This window comes from Leucopleurus acutus (assembly GCF_964270905.1).
Source record: "Leucopleurus acutus genome assembly, chromosome: 17".
Lineage (NCBI taxonomy): Eukaryota > Metazoa > Chordata > Mammalia > Artiodactyla > Delphinidae > Leucopleurus > Leucopleurus acutus.
In genome coordinates, this window is record NC_139159.1 from 37,484,252 (window position 1) to 37,506,700 (window position 22,449).

At 34.0% G+C, this 22,449-nt stretch overlaps 1 protein-coding gene across 1 annotated transcript; it reads right to left on the reverse strand.

Moving 5' to 3' along the window:
- Positions 1-840: 840 nt before the first annotated feature.
- On the reverse strand, positions 841-21,867 carry CALB1 (calbindin 1). Its single transcript, XM_082858524.1, has 11 exons — positions 21,597-21,867; positions 21,023-21,099; positions 17,107-17,181; positions 8,805-8,888; positions 8,635-8,691; positions 5,399-5,476; positions 2,860-2,915; positions 2,734-2,773; positions 2,551-2,604; positions 1,573-1,644; positions 841-1,229 (listed from the first exon to the last, which is right to left on the reverse strand). The coding sequence occupies exons 1-11, from the start codon at positions 21,673-21,675 to the stop codon at positions 1,116-1,118; spliced, it is 786 nt and encodes a 261-aa protein (XP_082714650.1). The 5' UTR covers positions 21,676-21,867; the 3' UTR covers positions 841-1,115.
- Positions 21,868-22,449: the final 582 nt, after the last annotated feature.

Genomic DNA, 22,449 nt, shown 5'->3' on the forward strand with positions numbered 1-22,449 from the left:
ATGATTGCATTAGCATTTCTCCTGAGATGTTCTTTTTAACTCATTTGAAACTATTCGCAGATAGAAATAGAACTATTTTGAATGCTGATCTCAAAATGAAATATAGAATTCACAGAATACACAAAATTATTGATGATATAACATTCAACAGGGTGCTATGAATTTTAAATTAAAATTCAATTATGTAGTAAAAATAGAGTTGTAGCTAGAAAAAAAAAAAAATTCAGAGGCAGCAGTTACCCTTGGTGGAAATGAACAGTTCTACATAAAAAGAAAATCCAGAAAGAATGCAAACTAAACACCAGGATACCTGATATATATAATTTAATCAGATAGTACATAGACTGTGACATAAAAACAGCAGTTTACTAGAATAATTATAGTCTGCAACACATGAAAACTGTTTAGAAAATGGGTTAAGGTCATACTCTGACAGTAGACTCGGAAATACAAACGTAGAAGAAGACAGATTTATGCATTGTCTGGTGCTGCCTTTCCTTGTCATCAAATCAACTTGAACCAATAGATTGGTGTGGATTCAAGCAATAGGTGTGTTGTTGGTTAATTGACTAAATCTTGCCTAGTGAGACTGTTAACCACATAGAGCCATAGTTACTAACGATTGATATTTTGGTATTTTAGATGCAAAAGCACATTTCTTCTAATTGGAAACACAGCTTAGAACTACTTTGTGGGGCAGATTTACAATTGTCTGAAATAAGAATGCTTGGCTTGTTATGTATGTATAATTCTTCTATTCAGTGACAAATGCATTTACATATCAGAGACTAGGATTTTAGAGATTAATCCTGGTGGAGTTTTTAGGGAAATCTTGTCCAACTATATTTATGGAAGCAAGAATATGTTAGATTATTTTATTTTAATTGGGTGTATTGGCTGGCCTAAGCATAGACATTCTCCTTTTCAAATGTACAAAAAATGTACGTTACAAAGAGTATAGAAACAAACTGAAAAGAGTGTGCCACACATCCTGGATAATTATCTATATGCAGTTAAATTTACAGATACAAAACAAAATACAGCCTACTCCCTTATAGTGCACAGTTATTTTTTAGATACAATGTACTGCTAGTAAGTGGTCATGGGCATCAATTCTAGTTGTCCCCAGCAGAGAGAATAAGAGCAAGATCCGTTCGGTACAGCTTCCCTCCATCCGATAAAGCCATTATGCTTTTCTTGTACATTGGAATATTATTAATATCCAGATCCTATATAGAACACAGAATGTATTATAATCCAGTTAAACATGGAAGTGAATTAACCACTGTCAAGTGATAAAATGTGAGATGAAACTGCTTGTTACATCAATCCATCAAGAAAAGAGCTGGATTAAATTCTTATACAAATGTGGATAAATCACAAGGTTGTTTTTGAAATCTATTTATCACAGTTAAACACTGATTCAGGCTAGTACCAAATCAGGTTAAGAACTGAAATCTACTTCTGCTCCTCTATAAATTTTTAAAGTAGATTCTCCAAAATGGATGTGAGGTTGCTTCTAGATGGATCCATCAAGTCTGCTTAAGAAGTGTGGCAAGGTACCTAGATTACCTGTTTATTCTTCTCACATAGGTCCTTCAGTAAAGCATCCAGTTCATTTTCATCTATGTATCCATTGCCATCCTAAGGGAGGAGTAATAAAACAGTATATAAGCAAACTCATCCATAATAATGGAGAATGTAGTGAATTGGAAATAATTGAAATCCTCAGAAAATCTTCCTACTGCAAACTTGGCAGATATTCTAACCTCTTAGGTCAGGCACTCAAATTTTTAACTGTTCCCAAGTTCCAAAATAGATATGAATTCCTTCTCATTCAGCATCTTATATTTGTAAAATGCTTTGAAATTTTCAAAGTGATTTCACATTTAATATTTCACTTTATGTTAACAATATCACCACCTTCTGTTGAAGTAATTAATATTTTCATTAAATTTTTCATTAAATATTTTCATTAAAAATTTTCATTAAATATTTCAAATTTCAAATATTTTCATATGAGTGAGGACATAGGCTTGGGGAACCTATATTACTGGCTTGATGTCACATCAGGCAGTGGAAAGGCTGTACTAGAGCCTGCAGAGGACTGATTTGGTCCAGGAGTAGAGAAATTAGAAGAAACAAAACATGTTAACTAGTGACATCATACACAACCTTTCCTCACACACATGATCTTACCATACACTTAATGGGAGGATTCTGCTGGATATTTTCATTGGCTTAATCCTCATTCTACCCTGCAAAGTGAGTATTATTATCTCTTGGTTACAAATGAGGAAACTGAGGATCAGAGGAGTTTGGTATCTTATTCAAAGCCTCACAGGAGATAAATTGTTGCATGGGATTTGAATCAAATTTGTCTAATTCGGGATATAACATAACTCATTTCCCATGACAAGAATAAATTGGCTGAGTAATTTTAATAGCTCATGTTTCTTTTAATATAACCTTGAGTTTGAGGCTAACCCTTCCTGAGCATTTTCCAAATTTTTCTAAAGAATTAAATTATAGATAAGAAAAATTTTTTACCTGATCATATAACTCAAAAGCTTTATTGAACTCTTTCCCACACATTTTGACTCCCTAAATGATAGAGAAGAGAGCAAAGATTAAAATGCAACTATTATATTCCATCGTGTTTCCCTTGGCAAATATCCCACATTCTAACCTTTTGAGAAAAATATTATTTATGGTAGAGAAAAAGAGAAATACCTGAAATTTAAGAAGAAAATTCTCCTGCACTGGCAGTAACCTTTTGAGAGAAAAACATTATAATACATTAGATTTTTGACAAGGATCAGCTTTTTATAATAATATTTGCATAGTTCCTAAACTCACCTGGCCATCTCAGTTAATTCCAGCTTCCCATCATTATTTGAATCAAACAATTTCAGCTGAAAGACAGAATGCATTACTGTAGCCATTGAAGAATTATTTATTGCATTAAGGAGAAGGAAATTCAAAATAAAGCAGTTTGAGTTATCAATTACCTATGTAGACAGCAGAATTCTAGAAACTAGCATCTATTAAACTTTCAGTACAAAATTTCTATTCTATGACCTGTGTCAATTGCCAAAATTTACCATAACAATATAGAATAGTCAGAGTAATAGTGATCTTAGGCTAGGCTTCTGGAACATAATCATTTATTTTTCTTGCAAATATGTGTTTATATGTATCAAGATGTGGGATAGATGGTGTTTGGCAGTACATAGCACATCCTGAAACTTTCCAAATAATAGTATGAAAATTAATATTTAATTTGTTTCTCTCTTTTAGAGCATCAAAGAGTACAATCAGAATAAGCAGATAATATGAATAAATCCTCAGAGAACAAATTTTTGAGTAAGTTTGAATTGTTTTATTTTGCCTTGGGTACTAGGTACTCAATAAAGCTCCTTACCTCCCCATTGCACTTACATACACATCATATACCAAGACACAGCCAGGTATAAACACATTCATACCCATATTTGGGAAGCATTCACATTTTAGAAAGTTGCAACTACTGTTCTAATATTTTATATAGAAGGACTACATATAAAACAAAATATATAAAATATGTGAGAAAGTGGCATTATTTTTGTTTTTAAAGAAAGGAGTGTGATCATAAGGGATATAGGTTTGATGAGGTCTCTTTAGGGAAAAAAAGAAGGGCATTCTGTGGTCTGAGATGTTCTAACAATCCTTTGTAGGAGGTAGATTTTTTCAGGATCTGTTACTAATGCAACATTTTATAGTCCATTGACTATAAAAGTTCTAAATTGTCACAGTGTCTGCCAAGATACTGGACACCAGATCACACAGTTTAGTGTCCCCAGGGAAATATTTCCCTACAAATATATTTAAATTTTAATTAGTTCTTGATTAATCTGCTTCCTGGATTTGAGCTTGTTTATGACATTTAACCAGATAGGCCAGGCCAATTCAACAGGGGGAAAACTCCCATCTGAGTGGTTTTAAAAAGGCTGCTTCAAATTTCTACTTGGAAAGGAGTCTTTAAGTAGACATCCTTTAAGATTGGCGCAAAACAGAAAATTGATAAATGTAGGTTATTGTCCATTTCCCAAAAGTTATTCAGAGTGTAGATCTGCCCATTGTAACACGTGTATGTTAGTGCTGTGGTAAGTGGCAATGTAATGAGGAATTAAAGAGGACACTTCCTTACAGTGAAAACTTTTTTGATTGCTTTGAAACTAAAGATTAGTCCCACTTTATAATAAATATCACTGTATAATGAATAGGGCAATAGTAAAGTTCTAGTGGGTTTTTTTCCCCCACATAAAAGTAGGCTGACAGGCTGAAAGTAAACCTCAGTTACATCAAATATGATCAAACTCTTTATAAAATTATTTCTCAGGAAAAAATTCGAACTCCTTTATTGGTCTAAAATAACATAATTGTTATAATAGGCACTTATGTTTTATAAGTTATTTATATCAATGAGGTAAGAATTCACTGTACATTTATAGTACTTAAAGTGTGTATAAATATATGTACTGATCTGGATAATTTAAAACTGTCTGAATTTCAAGAATTAAACAATTAAAATAATGTTGCCAAAATATTGGGCCATGGCTTAATCAGTTTGGCAAAGGCTTTTTCCTCATAGTCCTAATGCTGTGAATCAAAATGAACAAATTTTACCCACTTGGAAGTTAATTAAATTCATGGGCATTGTATTATTTTATCTGGAATTTTATAAATTTATTCATTCATTCTTCAAACATTAAGTGCTTATGTGTAAAGCAATTTTCTTCACTCTATTATCAATATTCTAAAATAGTTTTTGGTTATACTATTTACCACAGCATCAAGCTCAGGGTGTATTTGGACTTCCTCACCCAAAGCACCAAGACAATATTCCAAAATAACAAGATTCAAAAGAAAGAAGGAGGAAATATCCATTTTTAGTCACTCAGTGAATAAGGTAGCCAGAAGTTTTCTTTAAACTCTAACAAAATCAATGATTTCCTAAGACATGATAAAAATGGATTCAGAATCTCTATAATAAATGAGTTTTTGGTGATATAATTTATATATCTATAATGTAACTTACATATATATGTGATATAATTACACTGGTTTGTAAGAAAAACAAGTGATATTTTGATAGATGAAAATTACCTACCTCCACAAGAAAGGAAATGCTCATATGCTGAGCCTTAAAGCCAGCCTTACAATACACTTGTAGCTTTTAGCCTTACAAGGTATAAGCATCCCTAGGTATTTCACTTTTGAAGTGAAATGATACCTATGTGAATGTGATGCCCACACCATGGCTTGTTTACTTCATCCTGTGTAGACTTGGGAATTAGCCAGAACACAGTAATATTTCATAGGCTCTTGGCTGTAGTCTTTTCAAGATCAGTCTTACCATTAGGTCTGTATACTCAGCTAGTTTTTTATCATCAACAGTCTTGTTTGCTTTTTCCAGAAGGTCCTTTAGAAAGTTCTGTTAAGACAAAAAAGTCAGATAAATTTCATCAGTAACAAACAATCTGCTTTCATTTCAGCCTGCCTTGAAATGGAACACCCCAGGAATACAAAGGAAGTCTCTTTTTGAGGGTAGAACCGGGTAACTGGAGGAGCTTAGAAGGGAGGTACTCTTGGCGTTCCAGCAGTTCTCTTTGACTGAAAACTGATCTGTCACAGTCTGCTATGCTATGCTATGCTTTTATGATTTCAATTAAAGAAGTATCTGGATTGTACACCATGTAGGAATCAGAGTAAAGACTTGTAAAACCAGCCAGCCCAATGGATGCATTTCTACCTAATGCTATCTTCACAAATACTCATGTAACTCTTCTCCAAGAAACACAAGGGACCCCCTTAAACCTTTGTAAGATATGTGAACAATTATCAGTAAAGAAGGTGGAGACCTACCCTTAATTTCAAGTGCATTTTCTGCCCTCACAAGCTGTATTTCCACATCAGTTTATAGCCAATATGAAGTACATTTCACCAGAGGGCTTTTAGGCTTGATGCGGTACAAATCACCTTGGTTAGAATGTTTCAGCTGACTGTTCAAACTAAAACAGTTGGCTGCAGATGTTACCTAATCTTTGAAGGATATATGAATCACATCAAAGTAGAGATTAATGTGGGAAGGATGAAAAAAGATGATTATTAATTTGACAGTTGAAGTTTAGGAGTGAATTTAATTTTTTTTACCAGAGAAATAAATTAAAGCTTTACAAAAACTTGCCATATAAATGACAGTGTAAGTACTTAATATAAAAGTCTTTCATTTTGTCTAGTGCTGTTCATTTGCAACTTCTTTATTTGTTCAGAAAATGAATTAATGCAATTATGGAAAACTGAGCAGATATTATGTCCAAACATTATTGAAGGGCTGGGTTTCTTCAGTTTTTCAGTTATCTCCCTCCCAGATTTTCTAGCTCTGCTGGGCTGATTTAACTTCATTATTTTCAAGGAAGGAGACCTTTTTCTTGGTTTGATAAATTTAATTTCACTTCAAACATTCCACTTCAAATTCAAAGTAAAGCATGGAAAATTCAAAGTTATCTGTTGGGGGGTGAATTTTACTTTTGAACCATATGAGGCTTTTGTCAGAGACTAATTGGGTTAAAAATCCTCATCAGAGACTAAAATGGTGGTCACAAAAATAGCCTGGGAGAAACCTCGGGATGCTGAGATTCAAAGTCGTGTCTGAGAGCAAGCAGTGTTTTACTCTATTACGGATCTTAAAATTAGCTTTCTTGAAAGATCCATTAAAAAAGAATGCCAACTTATCTTCAAAATTCCCCAGAGAGGAGTACTTCTATTTAGAATCTCTTCTGAGAATAAAATTTAGAATAAAGAAGGCCAGTATTTGAAATGAGCTAAAGTTTCATTATGAACTTGAAATGATATTTGGAAGAATTTTTTTTTGGTCCAATAGAATAAAAACACAATAGTTTAACTGTCACCTTGTGGGTAACCTTGTGGGTTGCTGAGTTGCAAATTTGTGAAAGACATTGTTTTTGGTGATTTCACATGAAAAATGTTTACATTTCTAAGTGTTTTTATTTTTTAAGATGTTACTACTATTATTTCCCTTTCTTAAAAATTTTTAAAGAAATTTAAAAATATTAGTTTTTTGGCTGTGCCACGAGGCATGTGGGATCTTAGTTCCCCTATCAGGGATTGAACCCATGCCCCCTGCAGTGGAAGTGTGAAGTCTTAACCACTGGAGGGCCAGGGAAGTCCCTGTAAGTGTTTTTAGTTAAATATGTTTTAGCAATTTTGCAGTGGTACAAATATATGTAACTCAAACCATGTTAAACTATGACCAGGAAACTGTGTTTGATATTCATGTTTCCCTACATAATAGCAGAAGAGGTAGTTCTTGATGACTGAAGCTTGAAAATGTTTGGCCTTGTGGGGAAAAAAAAAACATTATTATCATTATCAGATATTCTGTGTCCAAAACCAGGTTCTTTTCCCAGGCAGCTGTGTACTCTTTAAAAATTATCTAATCTCTCTGAATTTCAGTTTCTTTGTTTGTATAATGGGAATTATAATACCTCCCTTGTAACTTTTCTGTGAGGATTAAATGTTAAAATATATTTTAGGCATCTAGTACTATGCCTGCCACATAGTAGGTGCTCAGTAATTATTAATTTGCTTGCCTTTTAGTCACTCTATACCATGAAGATAGAGAAAATAGAGTCTTCCAGACTGAGAAGTATTGAGGTCAATTTAAAGAAATGAGAGAAAGATGCTTCTATATTTCTGAAGGCTAGTAAATTATTGAGTTCATGAATAATATAATTTATACTGTGCCTGTATTTCACAAAATCTTCCATGTGCAACATCTTACTTGACCTTCACAATAAATCTGAAAGGAAGGTATTATTACCCCCACATAAAAGATGAAATAAATCAGGCAGAATGATATAGAGATTTGTCCAGAGATAAGACTTGATTTCAGACCTCTTTGCCTTTTCCTTCATATCTTCTTCCTCCCCCACCAGCTCTTATATACATCTGTGAGATATGAATTGATAAATTTAGTTTCAAAGTTGCAGTTTTTCGGAAGTTTGATTATATTAGGACTTTGTTTTTATTGCTGTTACTGAGAGGCAGTAAGCTAGGGGTTTTGGAAACAGATGAGTTTAAAGATCACAGTTCTATGTCTTATTTCTGTGTAGCCTTCAGTACATCACTTCTCTTAACTTTTTCCTCACTGGGGTAATACTAATCTCAAAGAACTCACGTGAAGATTAAATGTGTATAAAGCACCTGGCATACAGTGTTTATCTTGAAAGAGAAATCTATTTATATAGCTGTTTCATTTATAAAATAAAATGCCAAATTTTAATGAAAATAACCAACTTATTTGGCTTAGTATATCATTATCTATCTATCAGCTACCTCATATAATAATTTGTATGTATCACAGAGAATGCTAATTTTACATTGCTGAACAGAATTTCAAGAAGTACTTGAAGTCTCTTTTTTGATCTGGTTCTTTATTAACAACTGGAAGAGTGGGTGAAAATGCGCCATTGCTCAACATTAGTTTCTTTTGTGGGAGGCTTTTTAAAAAGCTACAAAGTTCATAATTATATTTGACAGGAAAAAACTTACATGTTTTTACTTGCTTACCTTAAGCTCCTCAGTTTCTATGAAGCCACTGTGATCAGTATCATATTTTCTCCATGTCTGTAAATTATTTTGGATAAGGAAAACCAAATATATTAAAAAAAAAAGGCAGCCATTTTCCTATTTTAAGTAGCTTTCTGAAAACTTCATTCAGTGACAGAGTTTTCTTATACCTTCATGAATTCCTCACAGGACTTCAGCTGCTGGCATCGGAAGAGCAGCAGGAAGTTCTCTTCTGTGGGTAATACATGAGCCAACTAGAAAAGATTTAAAAAGTTGTTGTAAGGAGCTTGAAAGCAAGTCTCTCACATTTCCTGCTCTTAGGTTTTCTTAACATAGTTTCATTACCTAGAAAACTACGAAAGGAAAAACATTATAATCGATTTTCCCTTTCTGATACTTTGCCCCTACAAAGTGCCATTGTGTCTTCCAGTGCTTGGGTGTCCTTGAGTGACTGGTTCTCTGGTCTGGGAGATGACCACAGCAAGCATGCATAGGAAGCTCAGATAGGGATTATTTGACCAATTCTCATCTACTAGACATAGAAGCAGACTCATCCTGGTGGCTTGACCCCTTCATCTTTTCTGTGCCACAGATCTGGTCTTGTTCCTCTCAGGGAACACAGAATGGCACACATGGAGACATACATTTCATGTAGAATAAAAGAAACTAGAGAAATATGAATGCAGTGGAAAGGATAGAAGGAAAAAATGCATTCCCAAGTCTGAGGAGAAAGCTTATTAAGAGATGCAAAGGAAGGGAAATTCAAGACAATTGTAAGACAGTGGAAAGAGAGATGGAAAAGACAATTCACAAAGAACAGTGGAAATTGACCAGTAATAGTGAATATCAGTTCTCAAATTTTTGGTTTCTGCTAAAAGAACGTCTGCTGCTTGAGTCCAGGTCTTGAATTCTATTCGATGATCTCCATTTAGTGACCCTATGACATTTCTCCTTAGATCTCATTTCGTAACTTCAATGCTCATTTTTTTTTTTTTTCGGAAAGAAGGACTCCAGATCCCATTTTAAGATGAATATAATCTATCTATTGTGTGCAGGGAGGAAGGGAGCTGGATTGATGGCCTCACTGAAGGTATGGGTTCTATTCCTGGCTCAGCTGCTAATTAGCTGTGGTCCCCAGCAACTCCCTCAGCCATTTCTGGAACTTAGCACCGTCGTCACTAAAATAAGGAGTTGAAATAGAAACCAGTGTCTCTTAAACGTATTGGGTTCAAAATGACTTTGAGAATCTGTTAGAATCACTACATTTTCACCGTTAAAGAATGAACCTACAACACTATATTTCATCTAATTTCCAGAAGCTGATGAATCCCCTGAAGTACGGGCATGAACCCTCATCTCTGGATTTTAGACCAAGAATCTGCAGTCTAGATTAACCTTAAGTTCAGCATAAATGCCGAAAGTTCTACCAAATTATAAGAAAGACTCTCACACTTCAAAAAATTGTTGTCCTTTTAGGTCCATTAAAAAATATAAAATTTAATATAAAATGTATCATTCTACCTTATAGGCAAGTAATCTCAGCTTCTTTATGCCTGTATAATATGTCCTTTAACTTATCTTGTTTTTAGATCTTTGAAATAATATCTCAATTTAGAATCATTCGGTTTATAGGCACTAATAATGGGATGAAACTAAGAGACAGGGCCAGACATCTTATTAGGATGTTTAGTATGACTCAGAAAACATTTTCTTATTTATTTTGAGACAAAGGTCACTAGTTTGGTGGTGCATTAATGCAAGCATTTATTTAGGAAACAGGAAATAGCCAATGCCAACTCTCTATTTATTGGTATGTAACTTGTCAGATACCACTTTGTAAGTTTTTGGTGGACCTCCCCATAGACTATCCATTTCAGGAGGGCAAAGTCTATTCTTTGTCTGCATCCTCTGAATACTCAGTGTGGTGCTCAATGTTAGGTGCCTGACATAAATGTTTGGAATTGGTTGATAATTTTACTTCATTAAAAATACCTACTTAATATGATTTGTAGTGAGCATTTTTTTCCATCTTCATTGCAATTTTCTATATTGCTTGGATTTTCCTAATTATTGTGTGTTGTTTTGAACAAAAATAATAATTTTTCTTAAAAAATTCTATTTACCAAAATCCACCAAATATATAAAAACAGAAAAAATAAAAGAATGAGCTAGTAAGCAATGACCACATGTAAAATTAGGGAAATTTTAACCATCTTTGTTTCAAAAATTAAACTTCATATAACTTTCATAAAGTTCAGAGGTCTCTAGAATGTCAAATATAGAGATGGTAAAATTGCTCTTCATGTAGTATAAATATATATCTCTTTGCCCATGCCATTTTGGTTCTAGTTGGTTTCATTATAAGAAAATACATATTATATCTACATGCAAAATAGTCAACCTTTTAATTTAATTGAACTGATAATGTTAAACTGAATACAGTGCTGTCCTATTTTACAGGCATTAGAAATGAGTTTTAAACACATAAAACATTGTAATAAGACAACTAGTCACTAAGAAAGAAGCAGTGAATATGTGTGGATAGGATGTGGCTATTAGTGAACATTAAGAAATCATCTTTTGTGTGTTTTTTTTTTGTTTTTCCTTTTTGGTGGGATTTTTTTTGGCCACACCATGTGGTTTGTGGGATCTTAGTTCCCAGACCAGGGATTGAATCTGGGTCCTTGTCAGTGAAAGTGCCTAATCCTAACTACTGGATGGCTAGGGAATTCCCCAAATCATCTTTTTCAAGGTGTGTTTCACAATGCATATGAATTAATATTCAAGTTTCAGAGCTGGTGCAGTAAATTTCCAACTGTTGACTCTAAGACCATATTGACAAAGTACCTGAGGTCTTTTATAGAAGCTGTTAAGTAGGGCTGCTTTTGTCTCTGTTTTGCTAAATCACTGTTGTCCGTAGTAGTATCCAGTACTACCTGTTCCAAAATTATTGGTGATTTCTTAGTTCTTGGGCTACCTACCTGCTTTTTTATAAACTCTCAAAACTTTATTATGGGTTGGAGAAGAGAGTGGAGAAAAGCAAGGGAATAAGTGGCAGGCAGATAACTGTGGCTGCCACAGAAGAATCTCTCAAAGCTTCATTTATGAAGCTTGTCGCTTGTTGCTTGTCACTGAGAGTGGGGAAGCAAAAATTTCTACTTGCCTGTCTTCCCTATCACTCTATATACATCTTGAGGAAAGGGTCTGTCTTAATTACTGTTTCTTTGCCTGGCACCTGCAAAAATTTCAGTAAATATTTTACTCAACCAACGAATGAAGGCAATTGACTAGGGTCAGCATAGGCTTCCAATAAATGGAAATAAAGCTCCTTTGGAGATAATTCAAATAACTTATTACTGAGTTGTGGATAGGGGTTGGGGTGGTCACTGTGATATGACATCCAGAGCTCTCTTTAGGTGTTAGGAGTGTTGCTATGGTCTCAACTGCCAGGTCTCTTTGGGAGATTACCTGGGCTGAAGAGAGCTATGTTCCCCAAGGAAGCTGAATTCTATGACTGATGCGTATGGGGATATAAAACCTAGCCCTCTCATGAAAACTTGGGACATCTCTGAAGGCTCATCCCAGTTCAGAGCTCACTGTACGGTCAACTGAAGTTGAGACTATATCACAGCCCAAAGTCTCCCTCTGCCCAGCCCTGTTCTTTTCATTTACCTTCCACAGGTATTAATCCCAAGAGCACTTCCTAATAAACTTCCTCATTGCTTTTCTTCAACTCAGATATGCTCCCCAAGGAACTCAACCTGTCCCATGACAGGGATCTTTACCATCTGTCTTCTATTCCTAGGCATAAAATCGAGCCCTTGCCTGTGTTTTGGAGTAGGTTGAAATCCCTTGCTATGGCTCATGTGGCTATGATTCAGAATCTACTAGGCACTGTGCTGGATGCTGGAGATTCGTAGTCACCGCTAGTTAAGAACTTTACAGGAAGGCAGATAAGTTCAAAAAAAGTTTTTTTCAGACAGTTTCAAAGCAACATGCTAGGTGCTGGGAGAGTACACATGAAGTAACTTTACTAGAAATATAAGTGACTGAGCTATATCTTTTAAAGCACACATGAGGCATAACTTTTGAAGACAATCTTGGTGCATGTTAGCTTCCTTCAACACATATTAGTAAAACATTCACTTTTTTGGTTTGGGAACCAAAGAAATATTTTTCTAGCCAATGAGAAGTGAGTCCAGGAAACCTGGAAATTTGAAAGGCAAATAATCTTTTTGTACAAATTAAAGACTGGTGGAATTTAATAATTTCAATTTGACAAGTTATAAAAATGGGAAAAAGATTGACATTCAGAAAAATGGTATAGATTTTCCAATGAAATATTTTTATTTTTAATAATAATAGCAAATACATTTATTGAGTTTTTACAGTGTGCCAGAGTTTATCTATTTGTTTGACATGTATTATCACATTTGATGTTGATACTCATATGTCACCCCTGTTCACAGCCAAGGAAACAGAGACTCAGAGAAGATAAACGGCCTGCTATCACATAGCTTATTTTGAAATCAGACAGTCTAACTTTTTTGATTTTGAGACCTTGTCCTTTTACCATCACCCTCCATTAAAATCGTCAGTCAAAAAGTTTTCTTAATAAACTGTTTTTAAAAATCTATCCAGAATGAACTTTTAAATCAGACTTTATTGTCAGTCATTTCCCCAAATTCTGAGGTAGAAAAGTAGTCTGCTATAAAAAAATTACATTTACTATGGTTAAACTCATGTGCTCAAATCCCACTATGGCTGAAAAGAAGGAAAGTCTAGAGAAGTGTCTGCTTCCCTGGGAGGGTTATTATAGTTTTAGGATTAAAATAGCTTGTAGATCTATTTTTCCAGTGGATGCACTGACCTGGACAAAGATACACAATAGACTGGAGAGGTTGGTAGTTTCCCACATAGTTCCCAAGGGATCAGGTGAAAAGTTTGCAGATTTGGCATCCCGCTAAAGGAAATATCTATACTTAATGTGAGCACCAGAGAAGAAATTTCTATTATCTGTCAAATCATTCAGTCTCTCTCTTTAACTATTTTAATCAGTCTTCTCTGCAATAGAGCTATTAGTCTGAATAAATTTAGAACATTTTGACTGTCACGGTATTTGTTAAATTATCTCAGAATTTCAATGCTCCTATTTTGAGTTTGTATCAACAATCTCTTTATTACCGAACTGTATTTGTGTGAATTTTAAAATCTCTTTGGAGACATAAAATTGAAAAGTTCACAAGAAAGCATATCTGTACATTACCCTTCTTTTTACATATTTTTACATATCTAGGTAGAAAAAGCATGTTGTTGGAAAGTATCAGTCAACTTCATTAGAACAGAAGTTTGAAAATTAACCACTATATTTTCTAATCTTTTGAACGACACATTTCAATTACAGCCAAGTCAATTTGACCTGTTTCCACCAGGAAAGTAGACTGCCACTTAAATACCATTTGGTTTACTTTGATTAGATTTTGATGAGCCCATGTGTACACCTGCTAAGTGGGCAAAACAAGCAAATCTAACCCCTTTTCCCTTTGAACACCAAAGTGATGGTGTACTTGATGTGAGTTGATGGGAGTAAGTAGACTATTATATATTTTGGAAAACCTGGATTTTTACATTCCTTCATAGCTGGCTGGGATTTGTGTATTTGTATTTCTTGTTATATATAGTATTTCTTAGCAAGTGATATATAAGTTGGAAAACAGAAAGGATGAAGTTTATTTAATACAACTTTCTGGTGACACCAAAGAGCACATTACAAATTCAGGCATTCCCTACTCTCCCTTTCTCCATTTTGTACATGTAATCTGTAGCTTTCAATTCCTTTTTTACAATGATTTTTTCAGAACCTCTCCTTTTTCTTGTCCCTCCTGCTTAACCAGGCTAAGTACACAATCAACATGCATATGAACTACAGCAGCAATCTCTTCCCTGTTCTCCCATTCTCTCATTCTCACTTCTCCAAGTACTCACCCTCCCCACTTCCTTCTGTGTCTTGGCTGATAACTCAGATTAATGAAAAGAATTCTGGAATCAGAGTCAGACATAGGCCTGTATAAATGTTCTGTCACTCCCTGCCAGTGGGATCTTGGACACATCATTCAACCTTTCTGGACTTCAGTTTCTTTATCCTTAAAATGAGAAATCTTGGCTAGTTTTTCCCACAGGTCCCATATGACAAAAAGTTCCCTGTCCTGGAATACTTAAACTTTCTAATTAATTCTTATGTGTCTCACTTCTCTCCTTTTAATCTCTTTCTGCTTCCACTGATCTGAAAGTTCTTCCCAAATTATGTTTCAAGCGGTTTGGTCAAATAACTTCTCTATACTTTGTACATCCCTGTTCAACCAGACTAAATTTAAGCCTTGCCATAAGTAATCAATGAACTGAAGCCTGCAAATATTTTCTTTTAATGCAGAAAATGTATGGATTATTAATTTTAAAAAAAGGCTGAGTAATTTAAAGGAAAATGGCTGAAATTCTATTGAAGTCACAGGTTTCCTCAACTATAAATTAGATGCTCATTTTATATTTGTATTTATTTTATTTTGTTATAATGAGGATCAAGTGAGATCACATATTTGAAAACACTCTATAAATTGTGTAATGTATACAAATAAATGAAAATTCTTTTTCTTACTGTTATTGCTATAACAAGTTCCTCAAGTCTTCATTTCAGTCTTCATTAACTTCTTCATCCACTTCTGTTACCTATTTCTCTCTATCTTTCCTCATACAGAAATCTTTTCTTTCCTATAACAGTTTCTTTTCTCAAACTTCTGGGGAAATTTCTTGCATCAAACCTCTAGGAAAATGTATCTGCTAGTGACTCCTAGTCTCCCATCCAAATTAGACCTCAAATAATGCTTCATAAATGATTATACCATATCATACACAGTAAAATACAGATTCAAAACAGATTCATCCTTCTTATCCTTTTAAAAATGTGGAATCCATGTGAATCAGATACATGCTTTTTGTGCTACTGTTACAACCCAGTATCACTGAAGAAATTAAAATAAATAGCTGAGCCCACTGGAGTTCTTAAAGGTGAAATACTTTAAATACAAGATGACAGTCTTTCCTCTGCTAGAATTATAAAGTATGCCAAACTCTGAAATAGCCACATCTATAATTTCACTGATTTTAGAATTTCCACTAGTTTTGAATAATTAGATTTATGTCATCTCATTTATGTTCATTTCAAAGTTATTTTCTTATCCTTGATGATTCATATCTTGATTAGTTGGCCTCTATGTCAGTCTATAAGTCCCATTACTATTAATTTATCTATTTATATAGTAATGAGTTACACATGGGCAAAGGGGAAAGTGTATACTCCAGGGAAATATTTTAATTACAAAGATAATAATAGTATGTTCTTCCTTAACTCTATTTGTGGTAGCTGTTTAAAAATAAGTGTATTTCACATTGACATCACAGGTGTCCTATAAGATCAATTATATGAAAACCAGGTTAGTTCTCTGAAACAAAGGTAAATTATGACTAAATGTTGTTGACAGCCAGAATACTTCACAATCTAATACATTAAGAACATTATATAAATAACATAATTATGCCTGTATTTGGTATATTTTAAAATATGACCTTATTAATATTTCTGGACAAAGTTGTTCACTCAACTTCTCTAATGGGTTGCAGAGTTAAAGAAAGTAGCTGAGCCACTAGATTTTATAAAAGTAGAAGTAAGGGAAGCAACAGCTGTTTCACAAATCTGAGAATGCTGAAGAATTAATGTATAGTCAAAGTTTTGCCTCCTTGATTCATAGACAAAAAAAAAGTTGTCCTCAATGGGAAAAGTCATTGTCAAAAGATAAGATTTGACACCGAGAGTTTTAACTCTTAAAGACTCAAAAGAAATCTGTACCTATAACACATCATAAAATATTCACTGACTTTAGCTAAGTTCTTATGTTTTTATAAGGCCAACTGCTAATCTAAAATGGAATTTCAGAAACCAGCATGCAGCTTTTTGCCATGATATCATTTAGGGACTGCAAATACTTTATTTTATATTCTAACAGAAAAGTCTACACTGTTAAACAATAAGAAATACCAATGAACCATGTACTTGGTTGGTGTTTTATTGAACTGAATCTGGGTAATGTAATGGGATGGGTACTCATCCAGAAGTTAGGGACTTGAGCCTCTAACTGCACCAGTGCCAGCAAACAGTTAACATAGTCAAAGGCAAATCATTTCACTTCTCCAGGTCTTAGTTTCATAATGTATTAAATTTCAGCTTTGGATTATGCAAATTCTTAGGTTTCTTTAATTTCTGAGCAGTTTTTGATTTTATATTTCTGAACAAAAGATAATATGTTACTTAAGTAAAATAAACCTCTTGGAACAGGTCTTGCCATATCATGTTTGAGTTGAGTACAACTCCAAAAATCTCATTTATTAAAACTATATGAGAACAATGCATAAGTTCCTTACCTCTACAATTCCTATTTTTCCATCATCTTTTTGCCCATACTGATCCACAAAAGTTTTCATCTCAGGTGATAACTCCTAAAATTATAAAAAAGCAGGTAAGAAGTTTTTTTTTTTTAAAAAAACCAAACAAACAGTATGCTTGTGATGGTGTAATAACTTGTTGTAAAGAAAAACTGGAATTAGAACCATTCAGAATTATGCATACTGATTAACTATTTTCATGAAAATTAAGATACAAGTGATATACAGTTTTTACTGGTTTCAAATGACATTATTATGTCTGAATCAATCACTATGATTTATCTTCTATTATTAGTTTTCAGAATATGCTATCCTTTGAGAATGTAGTCAGAATCATTCAGTTCATAACATTTAGTGAATTTAAATATAATGATCACTGTGAAAGTACTTTAACATTGCTTGCTTCCGGAAAGTTTATTTTATATTGCTGCACTAATTGCCCTATAACATTTTATTTATTATAACATGTTTTATCCATGGAAGTTAAAAATATGTGTTTTCAGACAAGCAAATAATGTGAATGTTCAAGAGCAACTCATTTGTAAGCAAAGAATGTTTCCAGCATGGAAGTAGTTGGAAACATTCTTTGCTTACAAATTAAAAATCAGAAAAATATGTGTCAGATTAAAAAAAATAACTTGACCAATTTGCACTTTCATTAGAGACAGACAATACTGATGACCTTATTTTGGTCACTGACTGTATATGCTTAAGATCTTTGACTCCAAGGGTAATTTAAGGAGCAGTTTTCCAGGGTTTCCTTGTTTCCATTTTTTTTTTCCAAGATGATGTTCTCTCTCCCATTTAGTTATGTACATAAGACATGTTTAAGAGTGACAAAGTGAATGCTTTCATCTCATTTGACTTATTTTTTTCAATGTATTCTATTGCTTACATAATCTCTTCACATATTGCCAGATTAGAGAGCTCTGAACTGTAAACTAGTAACCTGAACATAGAACTAGTATTCAGGAAGTTGGATTTATACCCTTGGGTCTTCAACATAGCCCATTTAAAATAGCCCTCTTGCATTAACTGAAGCCTATGTAAAATAGGTCAGCCTTTATGAGTGTCCTATTCTGTGTCCTTGGAAAAGTAAATTAAGGTCTCAGTTTTTATAACTAACAAGATAGTGATATTATCTATCACACACATTTGCTCTAGGGATATAATTTGATGGCTATATTGAGGCTGAATATTATTATTACTAGTGTTACAAAATCCTGCTTTGGTTAAAAGTAAATATCTTTAGTAGAACTGAGATAACAAATAGTAATTAAGCAATTTAATATAGACTTAAAAAAATCTCTTCCAATATGGATTAATTTCAACTTGTATTTATTAAAGTTTATTTATTTTATTACAGCAACAATTGTAAGAAAGTGAAAGTGGCAATAGTGTGACTATCAGTTATGTTCTTTACACATACCCTAAAGTAACAAAAAAGTGTAAAGTAAACTTAAAACAGTGTATACCTCTAGTCCAAATTTATGTTTTAAACAGTGTAAAACATAATGATAATGATAATAATAATAACAAATTAAAGCTTTATAAAAAAGAAATGCAAACTTAAAAACTATGTTTAGTGAAAAATGGTAGCTCTGAAAGTAGACTGGGTTGTTATATTTCATTAATGTTATATTCATCTATAGTTAATATTATTGAAATTTTTGAAATTTCACATTATTAATATGATAAGCCAAACAATGTTTCCATTAATACAGTAAAATCTGTTATCCTATTGCTAGAAATGCAAAGAAACTGGGTTTATAAGGTCAACCTTTAAGTTCTAAAAAAAAGAGAAGAAAAAATATAAAAGTAGATTTAGTACAATGGGGTCAGTAGTGAAATATTTGTCTACTACATGAATCTCTCAATCCATATCTTGATTTAGATTTTAACTATTCAAAGCCTATATTACATAATTCACAAAATATTCAATAATCAAGGTATTAAACAACTTGATATAATCCTGTACTTGTGCTCAAATTTGGTATAATAATCTAATAATTACAGTTTCCAATATTCTAAAATTGGAACCTTGGCAGTAGAAAAAAATAATTAAGATCTAAAATCTTTAAAACTCTAACATGATGTCACTGTTTGCAAAAAGTATAAATATTAAAATGGGAAGAGGAAAAGAAGTATCTGAAAACATGTATAGAGTTTCTAAATATCTGAATTTCTAAATGAAAATAAATATTAAAATTACTTCCAGAACAATTAAAATAAAATCATTTAGCTGCTGGAAGCATCTTTCAAGGTTTTAATGAAAAATTTTATGTCAGGTAAGATTTTCCAACCAGATTTTAAAATATTTATATTTTTAAATGTGGAAGAAAATGTTTTATTAGTCAAAGATACATAGAGCTATAATGATAGTACTGCATGAATTTATTTACATGGTAATGTATAAGGTGGGGGAAGGGAATGGAGAAAGTATATAAAACATTTTCAATTTTATTTGATCTCATCCTATTATACTTTCAAATTTATGTAATATTAAATCTTGGTAAAACAATTCCCAGAGTGTTATCTGGTTTTAAATCAATTTGATTTAAATCATTGGATTTTAGCAATTGATAGTTTTTTAATGCTTCATAATATATTTTAGTGTTCTCTGGGATTCTTTTGAATATGTTGTACAGAGATGTGTATCACACAATTTTCAATTTAGATAGAACAAAAAGGGAATTATTAGTAAATTGTATGTACAGATATATATAATATATGTGTACTATTATATATATAACTCAATTCTAGATGTGGTGATCTGCTAAAGGATTCACACACAGCTATATTTTCCTCTAAAGATATATATCTATGTATAGTCTATAATGTAAAATCTCTAACGATAGTCAAAAAGACAAAAGATTGGTAACATCTCTCTAGCCCAAATCCAACATTGCCTTCTGAAATGCAGTCTTACATAAACCGCAATAGATTAGTAAGATTCTTAACCTATTTCCCTCTATGTAATCATCTCATCTATGTTTTAAAGCTGGGCATATTTTATTTTTATGCTGACAATATCTCTTCTTAACAGGTTAATTTATGCCTAAAGGAAGTCATTCATAATTAGTAAAAATTGTCATTTGTTTAATTAACTAATGGCTTAAATTACAAATATAGCTTATTTTCAAAACACCACTAATTGCTTCTCATTAGAGTATCACTTTGCTTGTTTAAAATATGTGAAGGTCTTAAAATTACTTTTTACATCTCTAACTTTTGGTTTTCTCCTTCTCAACAGAAATGAATCCCCTTTTTGCTAAATTCCTTGCTCATTGCAAAGTTGTACAACTTTCTCCCAGAGAGGAAGGTCAAGACAAGACATTTTCTCATCACTCCAACCACATCAACATTACAAGAATAATAATTGGCAATAGAATAAGAGATCCATAATCTGCAGATTTGTTTCCTCACCACCAAGGGGAAGAAATGTATTTCTACCCGCTTACAGGCTGTTAAAGAGAAGTTAAAGATTACCTAACTGAACTCAATCGAAGAGGTGGTGATCTGCTAAAAGATCTCACGCACACTTTCCTTTTAAGCACAATTAAAGAAAGTACAAGTATAGAATTTATATTTTAAAAGCTCTGATTTCATATTGTAAGGTTTTTTCCCTTTAAGGAATTTCTCTCTCTCTCTCTCTCTCTCTCTCTCTCTCTCTCTCTCTCCTTTCTCTCCCCCTCTCCCCCTTCCCCTTCCCCCTCTCCCTCTCCCTCTCCCTCTCCCTCCACAATTTGGAAAGGCGCCCTTTCTCCCCTTCTCAGTAAATAAATGTTTACATTCCTGGAAACCGTTTGATTTCGCTGGCTCTTTATGAGAATGCTAGAATATCTATTTATTTAAGGGCGAAGGTCCTTTTACTCCTTTGCAAACTTCAACCTACCAATCCAGCCTTCTTCCGCGCTTGCTGGAGCTCCTGAATCAAGTTCTGAAGCTCTTTTCCTTCCAGGTAACCACTTCCTGTAAAGACAAAGAGGCACCCAGGTGTCAGACATCTCATTCTGAGTTTCTTCCCCATTCAATTTCCACAACAGCTATCTTTCTGGCCACCGGAGAGGTTCTCTCTTGCCTCGATATTCATTAACCCGCAAAGGATACAGGCGCAGCAGTGCTCCCCTCCCGGCGTGTCAACATTTAGACCCACTAAAAGGGCAAAGGAGGTTGGTTGGGATGCTGAATGTAGCCGTAGAAACTTTGGGGGGCAGGGTCCCTAAATCCCCCCCCCCTTTTATGAGTACCATTCTTGGAGAATAAAAGTTTACGGTTTTGGGATAACATAGAAACAATACATAAACTTTAAAGTTAATGGTTGGCCGCCAAATGGAGAGATAAGATTAGGGAGGTGCGGGAAGAAGTGAAGAAAAGAAATGAGGGATAATCAGATCAGGAGCCTCAAGGAAGGGGAAAGGGAGGGAAAAGGCATGCATAAGATTCTTCAAAAGAGAGAAGATAATCACCGTCAGCGTCGAAATGAAGCCAGATCTCGAAAAACTGTGAGGCTGTGATCACGGATGATTGCAGGTGGGATTCTGCCATTGTATAGCAGAGTGTGTGTCTGCGTGGAATATGCGTGTGTGAGTATGTCAGGGCGAAAGTGAGGTGAGAACCTCAGGGTGTGTGTGTGTGTGTGTGTGTGTGTGTGTGTGTGTAAAGAAGAAATCCTGGGCTGCTGGAGGAAGAAGAGCAGAGCGCAGGCGCTGCCAGGCGCTGTCCTCGGTGCTGTTAAGCTCTGGCGTTCCTCCGGAGTTCTCTCCACAGCCGGCACCCAGTTCTCAGTATTTATCTTGACAGTTGAGCCGGGCCACGCCTCCTCTTGCCTCCCAATCCCGCCTCTTGCTCGCACCAACCTTCTTCCCCTCCCTTCCAGTTTTCTCCTCTCCTCCCAGGAAAGCTAGTTGGAGCAGTAGTTTTGAAGTGTAGAAAGCAGCGGGTGGTGGGAAATCCTTAGCTCAGAGACTGGATGCTGAAAACAGACTAATTTCCCTCCACATTCTTATGTGCAAAAGGTATCTTACTCCTGAATACTATAGTAAAACAACGTACATGAAGAGGTTTTGATTTTCAGTTGGAGGAGGAAAGCTAATGATGGGTAGAACCACATAAATGATACTTATATTGTGTGTGCATGATTTCTCCAAGATGTTTTAGTATTTGTTTGAACAAAGTCAGGTGAAAGTTTGGCAAATATTAGATTAATTTAATTAATGTATACAAGGAATATATTGATATCAATAACTACTCTATTTTGTGCTTGTGAGGACCATCACATGAATGTTTCTTAAGATGGTTTATATAAACAAACCTTGCCAA

Coding starts and splice junctions, on each gene's coding strand:
- CALB1 (XM_082858524.1), bottom strand. CDS start 21,675: ATGGCAGAATCCCACCTGCAATCATCCGTGATCACAGCCTCACAGTTT. Junction 1,645..2,550: donor CTTTTGAGTTATATGATCAG/GTAAAAAATTTT, acceptor CTCCTCCCTTAG/GATGGCAATGGATACATAGA. Junction 1,230..1,572: donor TATGTGAGAAGAATAAACAG/GTAATCTAGGTA, acceptor TGTTCTATATAG/GATCTGGATATTAATAATAT.